The sequence below is a fragment of the Lathyrus oleraceus genome, chromosome 3 (assembly GCF_024323335.1).
Source record: "Lathyrus oleraceus cultivar Zhongwan6 chromosome 3, CAAS_Psat_ZW6_1.0, whole genome shotgun sequence".
Lineage (NCBI taxonomy): Eukaryota > Viridiplantae > Streptophyta > Magnoliopsida > Fabales > Fabaceae > Lathyrus > Lathyrus oleraceus.
The window spans coordinates 108,510,736-108,532,085 of NC_066581.1; the positions used below are offsets into that span (position 1 = coordinate 108,510,736).

At 34.3% G+C, this 21,350-nt stretch overlaps 1 protein-coding gene across 3 annotated transcripts; it reads left to right on the plus strand.

Annotated features, from left to right (window-relative positions):
* Positions 1-9,074: 9,074 nt before the first annotated feature.
* On the plus strand, positions 9,075-20,128 carry LOC127125672 (BTB/POZ domain-containing protein FBL11). 3 transcript variants are annotated; one of them, XM_051054468.1, is made up of 20 exons: positions 9,075-9,400; positions 10,602-10,652; positions 10,759-10,879; positions 11,068-11,209; positions 11,339-11,388; positions 11,585-11,673; positions 11,754-11,877; positions 12,795-12,831; positions 12,927-13,081; positions 13,404-13,692; positions 13,798-13,962; positions 14,079-14,360; positions 14,998-15,143; positions 15,588-15,935; positions 17,437-17,680; positions 18,033-18,088; positions 18,535-18,615; positions 19,365-19,409; positions 19,509-19,577; positions 19,717-20,128. In XM_051054468.1, exons 1-20 carry the CDS (start codon positions 9,216-9,218, stop codon positions 19,894-19,896), a joined length of 2,859 nt encoding a protein of 952 aa, XP_050910425.1. In that variant the 5' UTR covers positions 9,075-9,215; the 3' UTR covers positions 19,897-20,128. The 3 variants fall into 3 exon arrangements, with proteins under 3 accessions (XP_050910425.1, XP_050910423.1, XP_050910424.1); XM_051054466.1 differs by having other exon boundaries at positions 13,404-13,962; XM_051054467.1 differs by having other exon boundaries at positions 11,772-11,877; positions 12,930-13,081; positions 13,404-13,962.
* The last annotated feature ends 1,222 nt before the right edge of the window (positions 20,129-21,350 follow it).

Consider the following 21,350-nt stretch of genomic DNA (forward strand, 5'->3'; position numbering starts at 1 on the left):
ACTGGGAAAAGAAAGCTAACTATGCTGAATTAGAAGAAGAGGAACTTTTGTTAATGTCATATGCAGATATTCATCAAGAAAAGAAATAAGAGATATGGTTCCTGGATTTAGGGTGCAGCAACCACATGACGGGAAACAAAGAGTGGTTCTTTGAATTGGAAGAAAATTTCAATCGAACAGTGAAGCTTGGAAATGATACGAGAATAACGGTAGTAGAAAAAGGGAGTATAAAGGTGCAAATAAATGGCATAATCTTGGTAATATCTGATATCGATTATATTCCTGAGCTTAAAAATAATCTATTAAGTATATGGCAGCTTCAAGAGAAAGGATTGACCATTTTAATTCGGGATGGAACTTGTAAAGTGTATCATTCTAAGAGGGGACTGATTATGCAAACTAATATGAGTGGAAACAGAATGTTTTTTGTGTTAGCTTATATGCCACAGAGAAATTCCATGTGTTCGCAAACTGAAGATGTATCAGAGAAAGAGGCGCGCATGTGGCACAATCGATTTGGGCACCTGAATCACAAGGGATTAAGAACATTGGCCTTCAAAAAGATGGTGATTGGCTTACCTGTTCTCAAATCTCCTAATGAGTTATGTACAACCTGCCTAACTGGAAAACAACACAGAGATACAATGCCAAGGAGGAGTTTGTGGAAGGCATCAAAACAGCTCCAGCTAGTACATTCAGATATATGTGGCCCTATCAAGCCAGCATCCCACAGTGGCAAGAGGTACATTCTAAGTTTTATCGATGATTATTCTCGTAAAACTTGGATTTATTTCTTACATGAAAAATCAGAAGCTTTTATTACTTTCAAACATTTTAAAGCTAATATTGAGAAAGAGATAGGTGCATTCATAACTTGTTTGAGGACTGACAGGGGTGGCGAGTTCACCTCAAATGAGTTTGGAGAATTCTGTAAATCACAGGGCATTAGTAGGCAATTGACAGCAACCTATACACCGCAGCAGAACGGAGTTGGCGAGAGAAAGAATCGGACAATTATGAATGATGTCCGATCCATGCTAAATGAAGGAAAAGTTCCCAAAACTTTCTGGTCCGAGGCTGCAAAATGGTGCGTTCATATTCAGAATTGATGCCCGACAACAGCGGTTGAAGATAAGACCCCAAAAGAGGCATGGGGCAATGAAAAACCGGTGGCAAATTACTTTCGAGTTTTCGGATGTGTGGCACATATTCATATACCAGATCAAAATAGGAGCAAATTAGACGACAAAAGCAGAAGATATGTTCTTCTAGGAGTGAGAGATGAATCAAAAGCATGGAGGCTTTATGATCCAATCTCAAAGAAAATTATTGTCAGCAAGGATGTTGTTTTTAAAGAAGAAAAAGGTTGGGATTGGGGCAGATCTGTTGAAGAAATAAAGCAAGATATATTGGAGTGTGAAGATGAAGGAGATACTGTAGCAGATCAAAATGAAGAACTTGGTGAAACAAGCCCAAACAACTTGAGTGGCAGTCCTAGAATTTTCAGTCCTGGAATTTTCAGCAATTCCGACATCTCTAACAGCAGCTCCAACAAATCAAGTAGCCTGACAACTTCACCTCCAAATGAGCCAAGTTCTGATGATAACGAATTAGTTGAAGGGAAGGGCATGCGAGTAAGAAGAGAACCAATATGGATGGCAGATTATGAAACAGGGGAAGGTCTCTCTGATGATGAAAATCTGAATGCAATGATGATGGTAACTGAGAATGACCCTGCAACGTTTGAAGAAGCAGTACAATGCAAAAAATGGAGGGAAGCAATGTCATCAGAAATTGAATCCATTGAGAGGAACCAAACTTGGGAACTTATTGTGATTCCTAAAGATATCAAACCTATTGGAGTCAAGTGGGTATTTAAAACAAAGTTAAATGAAGATAGTACTATGGAGTAGTTCAAAGCGAGGCTCGTAGAAAAAGGGTATGCGCAACGCCATGGTATTGATTATACTGAGGTATTTGCTCCGGTGGCAAGACTCGACACTATCCGTGTAATTATTGCAATAGCTGCACAATATAGTTGGGAGGTCTTTCAACTTGATGTAAAAAGCGCTTTTCTTCATGGTGAGCTGAAAGAAGAAGTCTATGTTGAGCAACCCGAGGGGTATGTAAAGAAAGGAGAAGAAGAGAAAGTCTACAAACTAAATAAGGCATTATATGGGCTCAAACAAGCACCGCGAGCTTGGTACAGCAGAATCGAATCTTATTTCTTACGAGAAGAATTCGAAAGATGTTCTAGCGAGCATACTCTATTTACAAAATCAAAAGGAGGTAAACTCTTAATTATAAGCCTTTATGTTGATGATTTAATTTTTACCGGGAATGATAGAAGCATGTGTGATGAGTTTAAAAATTCAATGATGTTGGAGTTTGATATGTCTGATTTGGGGAAAATGAAGCATTTTCTTGGAGTAGAAGTGAAGCAATGTGCAGGTGGAATATTCATTTGTCAAAGAAGATATGCAAAGGAGGTTTTAGCTAGATTTGGTATGAAGGACAGTAATGCTGTGAAAAATCCCATTGTACCGGGTACAAAATTACGCAAAGACGAGGGAGGTGTTATCGTTGATGAAACTCTGTATAAGCAAGTGGTTGGAAGCCTTATGTATTTGACTATAACTAGACCTAACATGATGTTTGGTGTTAGTTTAATAAGCAGGTTCATGGCTAGGCCTACTATGGCACATTGGCTGGCAGCAAAGAGGATTTTAAGGTACCTAAAAGGTACAATTAATTTGGGTATCTTTTACAGGAAGCAAGAATATAATCTAAAACTGGTGGCCTTCACTGATAGTGATTATGCAGGTGACTTAGACGATCGAAGAAGCACTTCTGAATTTGTGTTTAAATTGGGAGTGAGAGCTATTTCTTGGGCCTCAAAGAAATAGCCGGTTGTCGCTCTCTCCACCACGGAGGCAGAATACATGGCAGCAGCTTTATGTGCGTGTCAATGTGTTTGGCTTAGAAGAGTGTTGGAAAAGATTGAAGTCGAGGAAAAAACAGCAACTATGATCATGTGCGACAATAGTTCTACTATACAACTATCCAAAAATCCAGTGTTTCACGGAAAAAGTAAACATATCGATGTGAAATTCCACTTTCTTAGGGACTTAGTAAACAACGGAGTTATCAAGTTGAGCTATTGTGCTTCTGAGAATCAAACTGCGGACATTATGACGAAGCCATTGAAATTGGAACAATTTGAAAAGCTTCGTGGGATGCTTGGAGTTACGGATATTAATGAAGTAAGCTAAGTTCAGATGAATTAGCTTAAGGGAGGGATTGTTAGGAAGTTTATTATTATTAAAATATTAGCTGTAATTTGTTTGTTTAGAAATTCCTAGTTTTTAGGAAAGACATATTATTTATGAAGAATAGGGTTTGTTTCTTTTTGATTATTACCACGTTTCAAGTTTGTTAGCAGTAAATTTTGTTTTGCTTGTAAGACTATTTATAAGCCCTATTCTCTTAATGAATAATTATCCCTTCCAGCTATTTGTTATTCTAAAACTAACAACTATACATTTTCACCAATCATAGATTGAATCAATTCAGGGTTGGAATTTGCGTAAGCAAAATAAATGCATCACAAAGACAATGGTGCAAATTTTGAAGTATTTGAATGCTTCTTTTGAAACTGTAAACATATTGGATAATGATATGGTGCGCCAGGGACTTAAGGAGTATAACTGTTGGATAATGTTGTTAACATGTGTAACTTGTTTCTCTGTTAGATTACATGTTCATATATTGCTTCCTTGTATTTGATTCATAAAAGTTGAAAAGATAAAAACAAGAAGTTGTTTTGTAGCTTTCATATGTTTACTACATGCTGCAATTATTGACTACATAAGAATCACTTATAAAGTTTATATTTTTTTAACATAAGTTATAAGATCATCAAACTTTATCATTACAACTGCCACTTGATTTCTTGAAAATTATTGTCTTAATCTCACATTGTTTTTTTACTACAGAGGCATATAAGAATGGAGAATTATAGGAACTGGTAGAGAAGCCAATGTCTCATTGAATGGACAATTATAGCGCTAGTTACCGCTGCAAATTTTTCCAAATAAATCATTTTCTGGCTTTTGTAATACCTTCATGTTTTGAATAACTACCACAAGATTATTGGTTCAATTCAATAAAATAAGCATAAAGTTACTCAGCATATCATCATAACATACAAAATCCACGAAAGAACAAAAACTGAAAATTAAATTATGTTCTAAAGAACTCTTGATTCACATAAGTAATTCCTGCATAAAAAAAGTTCAGTGTCACTTTCCTTTACAAAAAATACAACACCGGCTATACAAGATTTAATAAAATGTATATGAACACCAAAGAATATCTGACGATGATGACAATTATCAAATAATACCAAACAAAACAGAGGTCCGAATCAACATGCCTTGTGCACATACAATAGCTTTTGATGCAGAAATATTCGGCTATGGTTTTTGAAGAGATCCGTGCAACATATTCTCCCACTTGCAAATATTTTACAGTCATTAACTCCCTTTGATTAGTTCTCAATTATGATTCTACTCCCATTTAATCATACATGACTACATCCATGTCAGTAAAAATCATGGAATGGTCTGATGATTGTGCATCGATAATGACTATCTCTGATGCAGAGGTACATATGCTAAGTTCCATTGCTTTTTATTTGAGAAAAGTGATTAGATGATGAAGATTGGAGCAAAGATTGTGCATCTAACAATCTCTCCCTTAATACATCATTATATTCATACAAATCTTTGAGATTCTTCTGAACATTAGACATATCCATTTATGAACTTTAAAACATAAAAGAAAAAAGAAGCATAAGCTAGAAATTTATAGTTCTTGAATTTGCTACAAATTAGCTATGATTTTAGCTACATATTAGCTACTAATATTTATGGATTCAAGTATAATGTTGACCTTAGCCACATGGTATTTCATGTCAACATCTTTGCCATGTTGGCACTGCCACGTACAAGCCCAATCATCAAAAAATTCCACGTGACAATGCCACATCAGCTTCTGTTAAAGGATGTTGACATAAGGGACCAAAAATGTGAACGAAAAATATTAGGAGACCATTCTTCAAAGGAAATTTTTTGAGGGATTAAAAGTAAAATTTTTCATATTTAAAGGGACAAAAACTTATTCGACCATATATTTAACATGTAAATATTATAAATAAAAGAAACATTAGTCCAGTGGTTAAGAATCTTACTTAATAAGTTTAGATACTAAGTTTGAATTCCATTGATAGCAAAAACTAGAATTTTTTCAATGTTTTATTATCCAAAATAACAAGATTATATTTTATCCTATGATATGTAACGTGAGCGACTTTTGATTTAATCCCCTCTAATAAAAAAATGGAAAAAATAAAAATAAAACACATGCCATGTGGAATTAAAAAAAAACACGTGAAATTTTTTTAAATTATTTTTTACTATTTGCTAACGTGGATTTTAAAAAAATATTAAAAAATTAAATTAAATTACACATATACAAACCACGTAATCAAATAGTGCATCCAAAGTCATAAAAAGATAAATAATATAAGAGGAACATACCCATATGCGTTTTTTTTTAAAATAACCATTTTTTTCAATTAAAATTCTAAAATAGTTTTTTTTTCAAAATATTTACTGAAATAACCATCTTTCATCAAACATGCGTCAGTTGGACTGGCGCATCTATTTTATCATTAAACAGAGGTGCCAATGATATGGTCGCATGTATGCAGTGAAGCCAATGCAATTAGTGCATGCATAAATACATCATGTGTATGCGTCAATGCATGTGGCGGAGACTCTCTCTCTATATTTTTTTAACTTTATATTTTATAGTTATAAATAATTAAATTTAAAAGGTAAATGACAAATAATTATTAATATTATAATATAAAGTTAAAATACATAACAATTGACCAGAAAATCAATGACTCGCCTGATTGAAACGCCCCCATGTTCCACATTCCGGTGCGTTAGCCTGCCTTTGAGGTATCATACGATTTTCCTGAGGTGTTTGGGGTCTTTGAGTGCTGACATGATGTAATGGTGGCTAGTGTGAAAGTCTGGTGGAAGGTTCAGCTATATTTGACTGATTTGTCATCATTTCTCCCCAATAACTGGGGATGTTGGCGCCAACGGTGCTGCCGTAATTGAGTTCGGTGCCCATGTTGTCGTAGTTGGGTCATTATGGTTGAGATTGATTGTGGATGATATGGTTGCCCGAATTAGGACATTGAATCATTTTGGAAACGAAGCAATGATTCATGTGATGTATTAAAATCAAACAATGATTGAGTGTTTTGGCGACAGGATGTTTGGATGTTCAAAAGTGGGGGGCTACAATGGCATGTGGTTGAATCGAATGAATCATTCGGGCTATAGAAAAATGTGGTGGTTGCGTATGGTTGTTAGTGGTTAGGGTTTGGTTCCTGGTTTTGAGTTTGAGTGTGTGGCATGAATTGCTTGTGAGGTTAGGTGTTTGGTGCTTGGGTGTATATGGTAGGGTGATGGTGTGAGGTTGGTCATTGTGTTTGGGTGGGTTGACATTGTTCTTAGGCGGGGATTTGTTATTGGGTGTTTGATGACGAAGCTCGTTGGTGTAGATCAATAAAATACCTTGGCTCAGACACAAACTGTGGAGTTGTAACCGACATAAACCATGCCATATAATATTGAGTTAGTCTAGCACCGTGTATGACTGGTTTGTTTAAGATGTGTTGTCGTTGATTCCTCCAATGACGACACATCTTTTTTGCGAAGTCTCTCCAGTCAGAATAATCCCATTGCCCATCGACTCTTTGTTGATGCCAATCTTCCAAATACGTCGGAGGTTCTGGAATTTGTTGTTGTATGCCAAACTGCAGTTTACACAGTCTAGTGGTAATGGCATGTTCCACCGACTCTTCTGGGCGTATCAACCATGCATCAAAGGTTTTGCTTTCTGTAAACCGATTATACAAATTGTTGGTATATACTTGTATGGGAAATATAAAGGAACACCACTGATGGCAGTGACACAAGATGACAACAATAACATTTTTCCAATCGCCTTTGCACTAATTGAAGGAGAGACTGTTGGGGAATGAAGTTTTTTCCTAAAAAATCTCCGATTGCACGTTTCTCCTCAGCCTAACTCATGTTTAATCTTAGATAGACACCCTTCAATAGTGAGTGCCTACAAAAACATTGATAATGGTTGGCAGGATCCTCATTCGACGCATGTCTACTACTTTAGACATATCGCTCAAAATTTCATGCGGGAGATCAAAGACAAAACATTGCAGAAGAAGGTTGTCAATGTAGGGTATGCATTAACAAAACTTTCTTTCAAACACTACCGTGGAGACATCAGATTTTCAAACGCAGATGCAGTAAGGTGGATCGACAATACTCCATTGGAGATGTGGACTAGGGCATACGATAATGGTCAACGATGACGCCATATGACAACAAATCTTATGGAATCAATAAACTTTGTCTTCAAAGGCATCTAAAACCTACCTATAATCGCTTTAGTGCAAGCAACCTATTTTAGGCTAGAAGCGCTGTTTGAGATCAGACGTTCCAAATGGAGTTCAGTGTTACAATATGGACAGTTGTTTAGTGATGCTTCAATGAAATTCATTAAAGAGAAAGCTGCCAAAGATAACACACATGTGGTCACAATGTTTGACTGTACCAAGGGTTGGTACAATATTTCTAAGTCAATGGATCACAATGAAGGCATATCGAGAGGACACTATCGAGTGGAACTAGATAGAGGTTGGTGCGACTGCGGAAAGTTCCAAGCCTTTCATATGCCCTGCTCCCCTGTCATATCGTCATGTTCAAAGGTTCGACGAGATCCTTCTAACTTACTATCCGACGTTTACAAAATTAGCTTTTCAATGGTAGCAAAAGAGCATTACTGGTCTGCATATCAAGGGGACATTCTCTAGCACAATGAAATAATACGAAGAAAGAAAAATGGTCGCCCAAACAACACCCGTATTCGAACTGAAATGGATACGACGAACAAAATGGTTAGATTATGTAGTTCATGTCGCCAACCCGACCATAATCGTACTAACTATCCCGGTGTTGGAACAAACACAACAAGATAATTTTAATTGTAACTCTTTTGCTTTACATTAAAAACAACATTCATTTCATATGATAAACAAATCAAATACAATAATTAAACAACAACGCAAGATACTAGAACAAATAAAATAACATCACAAATAAATACAATAAATAAAATAACATCACAAACACAATACATAAACAACATAACTAGGCGATTACAACCATCAAAACAATTTTGTGAGAAGTATACATCATCATGTGAACGCCTCTGTGAGTTTTAATATTGATCCATAAACAAACTTTTCCATTTCAGTTGAACGTCATATCAAGCTATTGAATTCTTCTGATCCTTTCACCATCTGCAATGTCTCCATCTAACCAACAGTTCAAGATCCTACTAAGATGTTCGAACGTATCTACATTCTAAAGTCGGATCTTCATCGGAGGCTGCACTGCTGAAAAGATTAAATCGACATTTCTCTTGTGAATATATGGACACAAGTATGAATATGCAGACATTTTAAAGAAAATTGAAGGAGATTGAAGGAAAATGGAAGGAGAGGGTAAAAAGTTGTATGAAAAATTATGGAAGGAAAATGATGTATTTATAATAGAGTGGTGGAGCAGTAGCAACCTGCATTGACGCATACATAGAAGCACTATGCCTGCACCATTACATGTGGTGCCTTCACAAGACCTACACATGCATGCGCCATTGCATGTGGTGCCTTCACATGCATGCGTCATTGCATGTGGCGCCGATGAATACAATTTTCAATGGATGTGCTTATATCATTGGCGCCTATGTCCAATAAAAAATAAGTGCGTCAGTCCAACAAACGCATGCTTAATGAAATGTGATTATTTTGATAAATATTTTTTTAAAAAAATTATTTTAGAATTTTAATTAAAAAAATAGTTATTTAAAAAAAAAATCCCATATACGGATGTATGTCTGTCATGTAATTCTCTTAATTTTATTTTTTTCTCTGAAATCTATTGGCTGTTGGATTCGAGTTCGGACGGGTAGAGTCAGGCAGGACACGGCTGCGAAGAGCAACAGTGAGTTTAGCAAACTAGGAGCAGCTACTCACCAGTAGTCTGCCCATGGAGGTATCAGTCTCAGATGACGACGATCAAGTTATACTCGTTTGCACTAACCCTAATGATCCAATTCAAACAACACAGATTATCAACCAAGAGATTCTCCTTTCAACCACCGATATCCTCTGTTCCGATTTAACATCATTTCTCACTTTTCGTACTATCAAAATTCAAGCACATCGCAATAGGTTCGTCACTTCCTTCCTTTTCTCTCTATATGTATATTCACTGTGCTTCGTTCTGCCGCCGAAGTTGCCTGTGAATGAGTTAGTTTTGTAGAACTGATTCTTGTAATTAAAAGTTGGATCAACATTTACATTTTAGTAAAATTATAATTTGAAGTCTGAAAATTTTGTAGACAAAATTCTTAACGGCACACAAGTTGGAATTTCTAGTGTTTGGCTTTGAGCTGACAGAAATTGATTTTGAATCAACTTATATTGGTTAAATGTGAGCTGAATGTGAATTAAATGTGTTTGGTTCTGCAGGGAAAATATTGATCATGATTGAATTGATTATGTAAAATTGATTCCGGTTAAAAGTGAATTGAATATAAAAAGATTTAGGGAAAATTCGTGTGAATTTCAGCAAAAATTATGTTTAGACTCAAAAACTACAAATCTTAACATGTGTTTGGTTCTACGGACAAAAAATTGATTTTATGTGAATCGCTTATGTAAAATTGATTCTAGCTAAAAGTGAGTTGAAGGTAAAGTGATTTATGTATGGAGAAATTCTTGCAAAAGTGACTTGAATAGTAACTTTTAATGGAAAAGTCATTTAAACTCAAAAGCTACGAATCTTAGCTTTAAGTCTGGAAAGCAGAATTAATTCTACTCGAGGGCAATTAAACATGTCAAAATCAATTCTACACATCAAGAATCAATTCTAAGTGTGCTTATACCATGAAACCAAACACATACATCGTTTCTAGCAGAATCAATTCTAGAAAGCATAATCAATTCTACTTGTGAACAACCAAACATGTCAAAATCAATTATACACATCGATAATCAATTCCAAGTGCTCCAAATGTGAAACTAAACATACACTTAACCTGTGTTTGGTTCGGCGTTGAGATATATCTTCTCGCGTCCCTAGGCATGAAATATGTGAAAACATAGATAGAAGCTGAAAATGAAAATGCTAGCTTTTGAAAAAACGTGCTACTGGAGGTAAAAAATGCAGATACAAACATGCATTTAATTCTTGAGGCAAAATCAATTATTTTGAATCATCTTTGGAGTCGAAAAAGTACAAATCTTAGCTTAATGAATCAATTTGGAAAGCAAAATCAATTATTCTGAAAAATATTCAAACATGTCAAAATCAATTTTGCACTCTAGAATCAATTTTGACTACTCATTGTTTTTGTTTTGTTTACCACAGGCTCATTGAGCAATCTTTGTATTTTCGAGGCCTCCTCAGCGGAAGCTTCAGGTATGACGACTTGTAGATTTTCTTTCTCTGTTTTTTTTAAACAGTCATTCTGTTCAAAATGAATTCACGAGATTGCATAACATGCTTATTAATATTACTTGTGTAGAGAATCATGCTTGGGCTCTATCACTATCAACTGGAATCTGTCTGTGTTTATGCAAATTCTTAAGCATATGTGTGGCTTTCCATTGGATATTACTACTGAAAATATCCTCCCTCTTTATGAGGTACATGGTTGGTTCACATTTATGTATCCGGCTTTTTCTTTATTCTAATCAAATGCTGTTCGCACATAAGAAGCTGTCACATTGATCTGGAAATTCATAAATTTAGTGTTCTGAATTTTTCTTCTTTTATTTGAGGACATTAAATTCACAATGGGTAATGTGGTTGGTCTTTCTCTGGTATGTCTCAGGGTGCACTTTATTTTGGAGTAGAGACACTTCTCTTAAAGTGTGAGACTTGGTTTTCTGAGGTATTCTCGCCAAAAGGCTTTCGACTAATGCAGATACAAATGGAGGATTTGATCCAAATTTGGAAATTTAGCTTGGATCATGGTACAAGTTTATTATTTTACGTTTTATGTAAAAAAACGATTGTCTTGCAACTTCAGTTGGGATTTTTTGTTAACTTTTGGCTATAACATTACAATGTTCATTCTAACTATATTTTAATTCATTTTGCAGCAAGTGATTTCATTCTTCACTTATGTATCAGCTACCTAGCAAGAAATTTTGTATGTAATCAACCTCTTTCACCAGAGCTTGAACAATGAAACAATTATGAATTTCTGTTTTTTAAACTAGTTGTTAAATTGTTATTCATGCACAACTATCCTTCTCTGTGTATTAATTTTCATGTTGCCAAACAATCTTTTTATTAGAAATAAAATAAAATGTACTTTGTTTATGATTTTTCTCTTTCTTTTATAGATGTGGGCAAAGCAGAACAATTTGTTTGGAAAAATTCCATATAACTTGCTGTTATCTTCAGTAAAGCACCCTCATTTGACCGTTGACAGGTTGACATATTATTTATGAATTGGCTTCATTTAATTCTTTGTATTTTATTTTGTGTATGTTTTAGATTATAATGTTATAGTATCTACTATCTTGACAGTGAGATGCATCTTTCTGATGCACTTCTTCTTTGGCTTGAAAGTAACATGGAAAATTTGGAGAGGCTGAGTGAAGCAGAAGACAACTACAATGGAATTTTAAAACAAGTAAAGTTATATGTCTCGTTACTGATATTGAGTTCTTGAATCCATTGTTTAACCGAGACTTGCTTAGGAGTGAAATACGGGCAGAAAGGATCCTATCCTATCAAGCCTTTTTCTTTTTCTTTTCTTGCACCTGCTAAACATCAGGGTATCACTGCACCACCATATTACTGAAACCTGACTGTCATCAATGATATGTTATTTATGGGCAAGGGGTAGAGATGGAAAGGGAAAAAAAATTAGAAATTGTGAGATGTTATTAACAAATGATGTTATGATAAGAAAATTACAACCATAGTAATTCTTCTATTTGTTCTAATAATCTTGGTCAAATACTAGTGTAGCAGAATTAGAACAAGCATTAGCCCAATAGCAATATTAACATTAAAATGAGATTCTTAAAACATTACGAATCCTAATATTCATCTGTCTGACAGTTACCACAACACAAGACTTTGGTGAAGTCTGTTTTTTCTTGTCACATGGTTGGATATGACAGGAAGTTTCCCTACTTTTAAAATCGCAATCCTCATAAACTTTGCAGTTAACGGAGCTCTTCATGTGCTAATCTTGGTTCCGTTTATGCTATAGACTCTGTTGTGGTAGATGGATACATCACCTAGGCTCTTACAAAAAACGTCCCCAAAGTTTTTTGCTCATTTTGCATAATTATGCTGATAAAATGTTTCAGCATTGTTCCACATGTATTATATTTTGATCCCCATGATTTAAATGTAATTGTGATGTCTATCTATTTTTAGAAACAAATATAGAATAATCAAGCTCTTTTTATTTTGTTCAAATCTTTCCACTAAATTCTGGCTCTGTCCTCATCAATAGCAAGTTTGCTATGTTTTACCAACTTAACGTGTCATTTATAGTTAAAAACTGTATAACCTTTTATTATTGGTTCTTAACAGATTCGTGTGGACCTTTTGCCTTTGTGGTTTGCTGCAGGTATATCATTTTCTAGAGCTTTTACCTGAAGCATTGAAAGTCTTTATTCTTCATCCAGAAATTCCTAGATGATGTAAGGTAATTTTTGTGTTTAGCAGGAAAAAGAAACTCTTTTTATTTTAGGCAGCTGGCTGAGGAAAGCCTTGGTTCAATTTTCAGAGCACTGAATATTCTACCTATAGGTTCACTTGATATTTCCGGATATAGTGACTTGCAACATCTCAGGATTCGAGTTACAGAATATTCAAAGGTACTTTTTAGTTTAACTACTTGGAAGACACTGAATTGATTTATGCATTGTTGTTATGCTTGTTTGATTGATAAGGAGCCTTCAAAGCTTATCAATTAGCATTTAATATTTCTTTCTTTTTGCAGAGAGAATTATTTATTTCCATTCATAAATTAATCATTAAGAACATAAATCTGTGTATGTAGTTAGGTAGAGTGAGAATCCACTTTCTTCAGGAGCAAGTTTAAGTTCTCTCTCTCTCACACACACACACATTCCACATTATAATGTTTCATAAACATTTAATGCTTCTGTGTAAACATTCCAATTCCATTGCATGCAGAAAATAGACCTTTCCAATTGTCCGCAGTTAACATCTGCAATACTGCTTCTGTCACTCATACCTGCTTCATATTTCATGGATCCAATGCAAAGGAAGATTATAGAACAGTTCTGTATTAGTTCTGGACATCCTATAAGAGAGAATTATGAATTCCCACAAAAACTGTTAGATACCTTAATCTTTGAAGCAGTTCAGGAGGTGGATATCTCAAAGTGTCGAAGACTGCTTATTGAACATGCTGTTGATTACTTCAGCCAGTCCTTTCCTTCCTTAAAAATATTAAAAGCAGGTTATCTATTAAATATATGGACTACTGGTTTCCTTCAGTTATTCGAGAAGTGCTCTTTGGTCAGCGAAATTGACTTGACTGTTGATATTACTCCTCTAATTCCAGCATCAGTTACAATTTTATCCTCTAGTCCTGCTGTGATACCACTGGTACCAGAGAAGACCTCAAGTCTTAAATATAAAGCAGTGGAAACCATGTCATTTCATGAATCTAGACCTCTAATTTCTTATGTTACGAAACTCACATTGGAAGGAAGAACTGATGTCAGTGGTAGGTGTTTTCATGGTGAAAGAATTCATGTAACAGTTTCAATCTAAATAATATATTTTTTTTATTATATTTTTCTCTCCTTACAACCAGTAATTTCTTCATATTATCCATGGCAGATTTGAGTCTCCAGTATATCTCCAAATCCTGTGTTTCATTGTGTCACCTGAATATTAAAGGATGTATTCATGTCACTGATATTGGCATATCAGATCTCATCAGCAGATGTAAAAATCTTAATTCGATTGTGGTCTGTGATACTTCATTTGGGATAAATTCAGTTCAAGCTCTTTGCTCAGCTATTTCTGACGATGGCAACTTTCCCTGTTTACACTCTAGAGATAAGCATTTGAATTCTATGGTGTCTAATCTCCAATCTCTGCATATGGGTGGATGCATAGGTAAGTTGTTTTTGCCAAACTTCCGAATGAATGTGTAAAACCCTGCTTCATATAAATTTTTTATAGAAGTTTTTTAATACCTTTAATGACTGTTAATGTATTTAACATTCAGAAGCTATTATGGCATTGCAAAACGTACTTACTTCATTTAGACCATGTTTCGTAAAGATGGTTTAAATAAAACAAAGGAATGATACATGAAAATGGTTTGGCTTACCTAGTTTTGTGTAGTATAGTGAAAAATATAGATTTTGCTGCTGTATATATTTGCTTTTGATAAAATGCGTATTAGTCAAGTAATGATGATGCAGCATGCTACTGTTGCTTTGGATCATCCTTGTGATCTCTTCACACATGTGGCCTTAAAGTATTGATGCTTTGGAGAACAAGAAGTTCAAAACAACTTTTTTGGGTTCAATTTTCAAAACTATGCCTCACTTTTGAAGTGAAAGAAGTCTTGTGAGCAATAACCTATTAAATAATTATTGTTCAACCATAATAAAGGAACAAGTTATTCTTAGGGTTTAGAACTATTTTGGGAAACCCAAGTTTAGTTAATTTGAGAAGGATATCTTAAATTTTTTTATAAACTTAAACTTCTATATTGAAATTATATGATAGCTTAGTTGCTTTGCAGGTATTTCTGAGTTATATCTGCAAGAGCTTATGTCGCAAACACAAGTTTTGAAGAGTCTATGCCTGAGAGGGACATACCTGGTTGACCAGGCACTATATAATTTCAAAGGCTCTTCACTGGAGATGCTTGACGTGTCAGACACCAAGGTTTGTTGTCATATTTGTGAAGTTTGATATGTTTTTGTCTTAATGCTGTTAATAGAAGATGTTAATGGCTTGTTAGTTGTTATTTTGTTGAAATTTTAATATTGGTTAACGTTTTAAGGAAGTGAGGTTGGAATGTTTGATCATCTTCGGTTGGAAGTTGTAAGGTTATAGATGAAAAAAAAAGAGAAACATTGGTAATTTGTCTGGAATGTTTATTTGCTTGATTTTTATTATTTTTTCCCACTAATATACCCTTATTTATTGAATTTCACTCCACTTTAGGGTATTTTAGTAAATAATACTAATTTTACCATTGAAGTCAATCCAATTAATCATTTCTTCAGAGAACCACATACAACCCTAATGTGACATTTATTCTAAGACGAAGGGAGTGTTGTTTTTTTTCTTCTTTTCAATTTTATTAACTTACTTGTCTAATTGCAGATTTCTGAAGCTGCATTAAGTTATGTTATTCATGGAAATCCAAGTTTGAAGACTCTGAAAGCAAGAGGTTGTAAAAATTTGTTAAAAGGAGATAGTTCTATTGAAAAGAGAGAATCTAGGTTTTCCTCCTTGCATGAAGAACTACATGCTGAGCTAGGAAAGAAGTGTAAATTGGAAGAACTTGAATTTGGTTGGGGTTTTTCTTCCTTCTCTCTCAGTGCTTTGGAACCTGCACTGACGTCATTAAAGACTATCAATGTAGGTTTAGGGGGAATGTTAGGTGAAGATGCACTGAGACAACTACCAGCAATCTGTCCGCAGCTAGAAACAATAATCCTTCATTTTCAGGTGATAATTATTTATCCTGTGGATTGGAGGTTCTTATTGGTCTCTAAAGAAATATAAAAAGTCGTTTCTATTAACCATAGTATGGAAGATACTAGAGAAACTCTTATTGGTCTTTCGGTACAGACAGTAGATGAAAGACAAGAAATGGTCAAAAGAATAAAATGATATTGATAGTGATGTGAATGATATGTTGTTCACTATTACAAGCAAATTGGACTGCCGTGGGGCCAGGAATAGATTCACCTTAAAAGCAAATTGGTGCCTCCATTAAGTTTCTCATTTTATCAATAGGTATTGAATAAAATTATATTTTTCTATTAAAAATTAAGTAATGCTCAAACAAAAAAAATGAATCGAAGATTTCTGATATAGGTTGTGTAATTAGCAGCAGATAAAACCCCACTAAAAAAGAGAACCTGAAGAGAATAGTCATGGACATTATGACATTGTTAGAATAGTCCCAAAACTTTCGGAAAAAATAATGATAACATGCTCAGTTCTGGACTGTGTTGAAGTTATAGATTTGTTTTTGGTAAAAAGGGGGGAAATGAAATGCTTACAATAATAAGTTTATATTGATATTGATGTGAATGACATGTGGACCTTATTACAAAATACACAGCACTTATTGTTATTTATACTGATACTAGACTCTTAGTACCATCAACTAACTAGGGAAACCAATCAAATATCAAAGAATATGTTAACCAATCCAAATGGATAATCTAAGTTAGCCTAAATTACTTAAATATACAATGTAAGCAATGTATTTTCCATATATTCAAACACCATTTATTTGTAGTTAAACTTTTCCAGTCAGTTAGTTCACCGCAATTGCAATTCCTCATCTTCAATCCATGAAGTTCCATCATTATTGTTCTTTGGGCTAGTCCCATCACAAATAAGCCTTTCTTTACTAAGGCAAGGCTTCATTAAAGCTTTTCAAAGATATTAGCTAGAAGAGCCATGCAAGAGCTGTTGGCCGGTCATAACCAGTTAGGAACTTTTCCAATCGACTTATTTAGCACAAGTCAAGGCTTATTTATACTGCAGATATCAACTATAGCTAAAGTATTTCTTATTATTCTTGTATCTGTGCATATGAGATGTATGCTTCTATTTTTTTAGCTATTCCTAGGTCTTCTGTTCTTTTGCTTTCTGTTTTTCAGTTCTCAGATGTTCTTATCACATTTCTTAAATTTAGTTTGTTGCTTTCTTTATTCTTATGGTTTTCTACAGGTAACATTTGGCATAATTATTTTCCCAATCAGCCTATTTAACAAGACATGCCGAGGCTTATACTTCTAATAGTCTTATCATTTATAGCTGAAGTGTTTCTTATTAATCGTGTATCTAAGCATATGAGATGTATGCTTCTCTTTTTAAGTTAATGCTTGTTTTTCTGCTCTGTGTGTGATTCTGTTCTTCAGTTCTCAGACACTCTTATCAGATTTCTAAACTTTTGTTTGTTGTGTATCTTTGTTGTTATGGTTTTCTCCAGGTAATATCTGATATCATCGTGACGAAATTAATTATGACCTTGGTGGAGTTACAAGTATTAGCTCTGTGCTATTGTTTTGGTGATATATCGATGTCAAGCTTCAAATTCCCTATGCGAAATCTAAGAAAGTTGAGGCTTGAAAGAGTTACCCCATGGATGAACAATGATGATCTAGTTATTTTATCTCAAAACTGTAGAAATTTGGTAGAGCTTTCATTGCTTGGTTGCCCTCTTCTTAACTCAGGTTAGGATCAAATAGTTGAAAATATGATCAATTGCAATTAACTTAATTAATTGGACGTGAATCTGTAAACAAAGCCTTTAATTTGGTTAAGTTGAACCTTCAGAGATGATCAAAATATCAATAAGCACCAAACAGCCAACGTATGCCATTTTGATAATTGTTTTGTCTTCTACTGCTGCTTAGTACTCCTCGGTAACCAATATTTGCAACAAAGAGAAAAAGTAACAGAGGGTGGGGTGGGGTTGCAATATGGTAATTTTTCTTGTTTAAAATTACCTTACAGGGATTGACTGCTGACCACCTAATCAAAAGCTGAAAATTTACAGTTTGACAATGTAATTTTTCATTGCAGATTCTCAACAGATAATTTCACATGCATGGCCAGGCTTGGTCTCTCTACATCTAGAGGTTTGTTAATCTTTTTCCCATTTCCCCTTGTAAACTATTGGAATTACTGTATGCATGGTTATATCATGTATATAATCATATACTGATATACTGATTCAGACACAAAGGCTGTCGTCTATGTATCACGAATATGCTTCCTTAGGGAGTTTACCCAGAAAGCTGAAACTGAGCAATATCTGTGGCCTGCAGCTGTCATCTTCTGGTCATGAGAAATTTTATAGAATATAGGTTTTTCTACTTGAGGGAATCAAAGATGGGTCCTTCTATGTGATTAATAGCTATTCAATTCTTTGTCATTTCACCATAGCAAATATTAGTAGTTTAGATTACACATATATGCATCATAGTTCTTTCATTGGTAACGTGTGAAGGAGGTAGAAAGATCATGGATAGTGGATTTTTACTTTTGTTTGCAACTGCACTAAACATGGATGCCTATTGTTTAGGAGTGTGGAGAAATAACAGCAAATGGGGTCTCGGCTCTTCTTGACTGCAGAGCTATTGAAGATCTTCTATTGCGTCATAATGTGAGCTTTCTGTCAACCCTTTTTTCTGCAAAGTTTATCTACATTTCATTTTCAACAAATTTTAGAGTTTGCTATATATGCATGTGATGAAAAGTTGCATTCAACAGCTAAAGTATACTTTTTCATATTAGAAGAGTAAAATCTAAATTATGAAAGATGGTCAGTGGTCACATGATAAGTTATTCATATGTTTTCTAGTCAGACTGTTTTTGGGTTGGTTACGTCTTGATAACTAATTTTCTGCTTGTCCTAAATCATCTAGTCATTGTTTAGATTAATATAGCAACAACACCATAAATAATATTCATGAATTATCTCATTTATTTATAAACAAAAAAAAAAGAAAGAAAATCCGGTATTGTTGCTATTCTTCATGTTGTCACGCGTTGATTCCAAGTGCAAGCGATGGTATTTAAGCTCTGTTGTGAATGTACTGATTGGTGTACAAATTATTGTGGCATCTATATTCTTTACTTTATTTTTATTTTAAAGACCTAAATATTTCATTTGATGATTATGTGGGAACTTGATTCTCATGATAAGGATTGATTAAAATAAATCGCTGTCATTTTTCTGTTCTTGGCTTCTTTTGTGTAGTTATTTTGATAGATTCGGGTATCCTTTTATAAAGATAAAGATACAACTTCATAAAATTGAGAAGCTAAAGTTTGATATGTGTATTCCTTTGGATTTTTGAATTATATATTGAAACTATATGATTAACTAATGATTTGACCTTGCTTACACAGGGTCCTGGGCTACAAAGAAACTTCATTTTTCATGCCGCTTCAGAGGTTGCACCTTGCTTGTGTTTCTTTATCTTATTTATTTTTGGTTTTGTTAAATTTTAGGTACTTGACATTTTCTGTTATATCTTCTGTTGTAACTAACAGATGCCATTGCTTCGTAAATTGTCACTGGATATATGTGATGCAAGTGAAGGTGATTTTGACATTCCAAATGTAAGTTAATGCAGCAGTACCATCCCTCTTCCGTATTAAGTATCTCGACATTTTTGCGCTGCCATCCCAATTAACGCCAAACTATTATAAATGTACATGTGCAAGTCTGATAACTATAGTCCACCTTCTCATTTTGCAGTATGCAGATAGATGCTTTTTGAGTATCTTGAAGATAGCAAGATGCAAATCTCAAAGATGCGCTTTTCATCTCCCAGTCCCTTCCCCAGGCAGTCGCAGACGATCAGTGCATGTAGAAACACTCGTGCTCGTGTGGAACAGCAAAAATCTCACCAGAACAGTGGTGAAGGAAAGGCTTTAGTAGATGCTAATTTGTCTGAGCATTCATTAGCTAAACCCAATATAATATTTGAAAAGGCATATACTTGACTTTTAATTAATATGATATTTGGAAACCTTATACAATGCTCTGGTGTTTTTGAATACTTGTTAGTTGTTAGCAAGATTCAAATAAATTTCCCCACAATTACATGTTTTTGAATACTTGTTAGCAAGATTCAAATAAATCCCCCCACTGTGACATTTCGAAATGATGATTGTCGCTGATTGAACAACTCACGATTCTTGTGAGTATTGGAGTAGGAACAGTTATATTCAAATGAACACATAAAATTAAATATAATTGGATATTATTATATATCCTTATTTTAAAATCGTTCAAATTGAATTTCATGTTCATTTAAAAATCAAACTGAATCAGATGGACAATTTGATAGTTTTATTATTTATTATTATTGATATATGATTTGCTAGTTTTTAAATCTATATATTTTCCATATCATTAAACGCTTGATTTGACAGAGTGCACATCTTTTAAAATCCTTGTATTTTCCATATCATTAAACGCGTGATTTGAGAGAGTGCACATCTTTTGTTTGTTCATATTTAAATGATGAATTTTATTTTTAATTCTAAACTTTAGAGACATATTCAAATGGCACTTGATACAAAGTGAAATGCTTATATGTGTCGTCTATTAATATAAATGGAAATTTTTATGCATACTATATATTTTTTAGCTACCACGTAAAAATACTTAAATATCTTTAGATTTTACAGATACATCTTTGAATGCCTTAATTTTTTATTGAACGTTAAATTATTACAGATATTCATCTCCGTTTATTTTACGGAGTTGCATCTCTATAACGTATTAGAACATGTTTTATGTTATGTTTTGTTTACGCGTATTCAGATAAAGATTTATAAGCGCTATGTACCATGTTGTGTGATGAGATTTAAACCATACAATCGATATACAAACAATGATGTACATAAATTCAGATGGTCCAAAAATGTCATATATAAATAAAAGACTAATAAATGACAAAAAAATCGAGAACAATGATAAAGTAGCATGATGTTAAAATAAAATACAATCCATACTACTACTACTACTATATACTAATGCACTACTGTGTATGTTGGACTACATTGCCCCTGCCTGCTCTGCCTCATCGACCATCAATTTCCCCCGTCCTTCGACGATGTCTCGGTACATCAAAACCCTCTGTGCCTCCGTCTTGATGACATTTAGGACTAGCCTCACATCAGACCCACCAGGAACGCTCAATCTCCACAATGCGACGACATCTAGGCAAGACATCCTTAACATGATCTAACTGCGTTTGCTCATCCTCTAGTATCTACTGATGAGCTGGCCTAGGTGGGTCTCCTGGAGCAACCTGCACCATATACAGATGGGACACCCTGAAGAACCACCGGATGTATCCGTCCACGTAGCTTAAGTCGCTC

What these genes read in the sequence shown, in the direction of transcription:
- LOC127125672 (XM_051054466.1), top strand. Translation starts at nt 9,216, where the DNA reads ATGGAGGTATCAGTCTCAGATGACGACGATCAAGTTATACTCGTTTGC. An exon ending in ACAATGGAATTTTAAAACAA is followed by an intron (nt 11,878 to 12,794) that starts GTAAAGTTATAT and finishes GGTTCTTAACAG; the next exon opens with ATTCGTGTGGACCTTTTGCC. An exon ending in TTTTTCATGCCGCTTCAGAG is followed by an intron (nt 19,410 to 19,508) that starts GTTGCACCTTGC and finishes TGTAACTAACAG; the next exon opens with ATGCCATTGCTTCGTAAATT.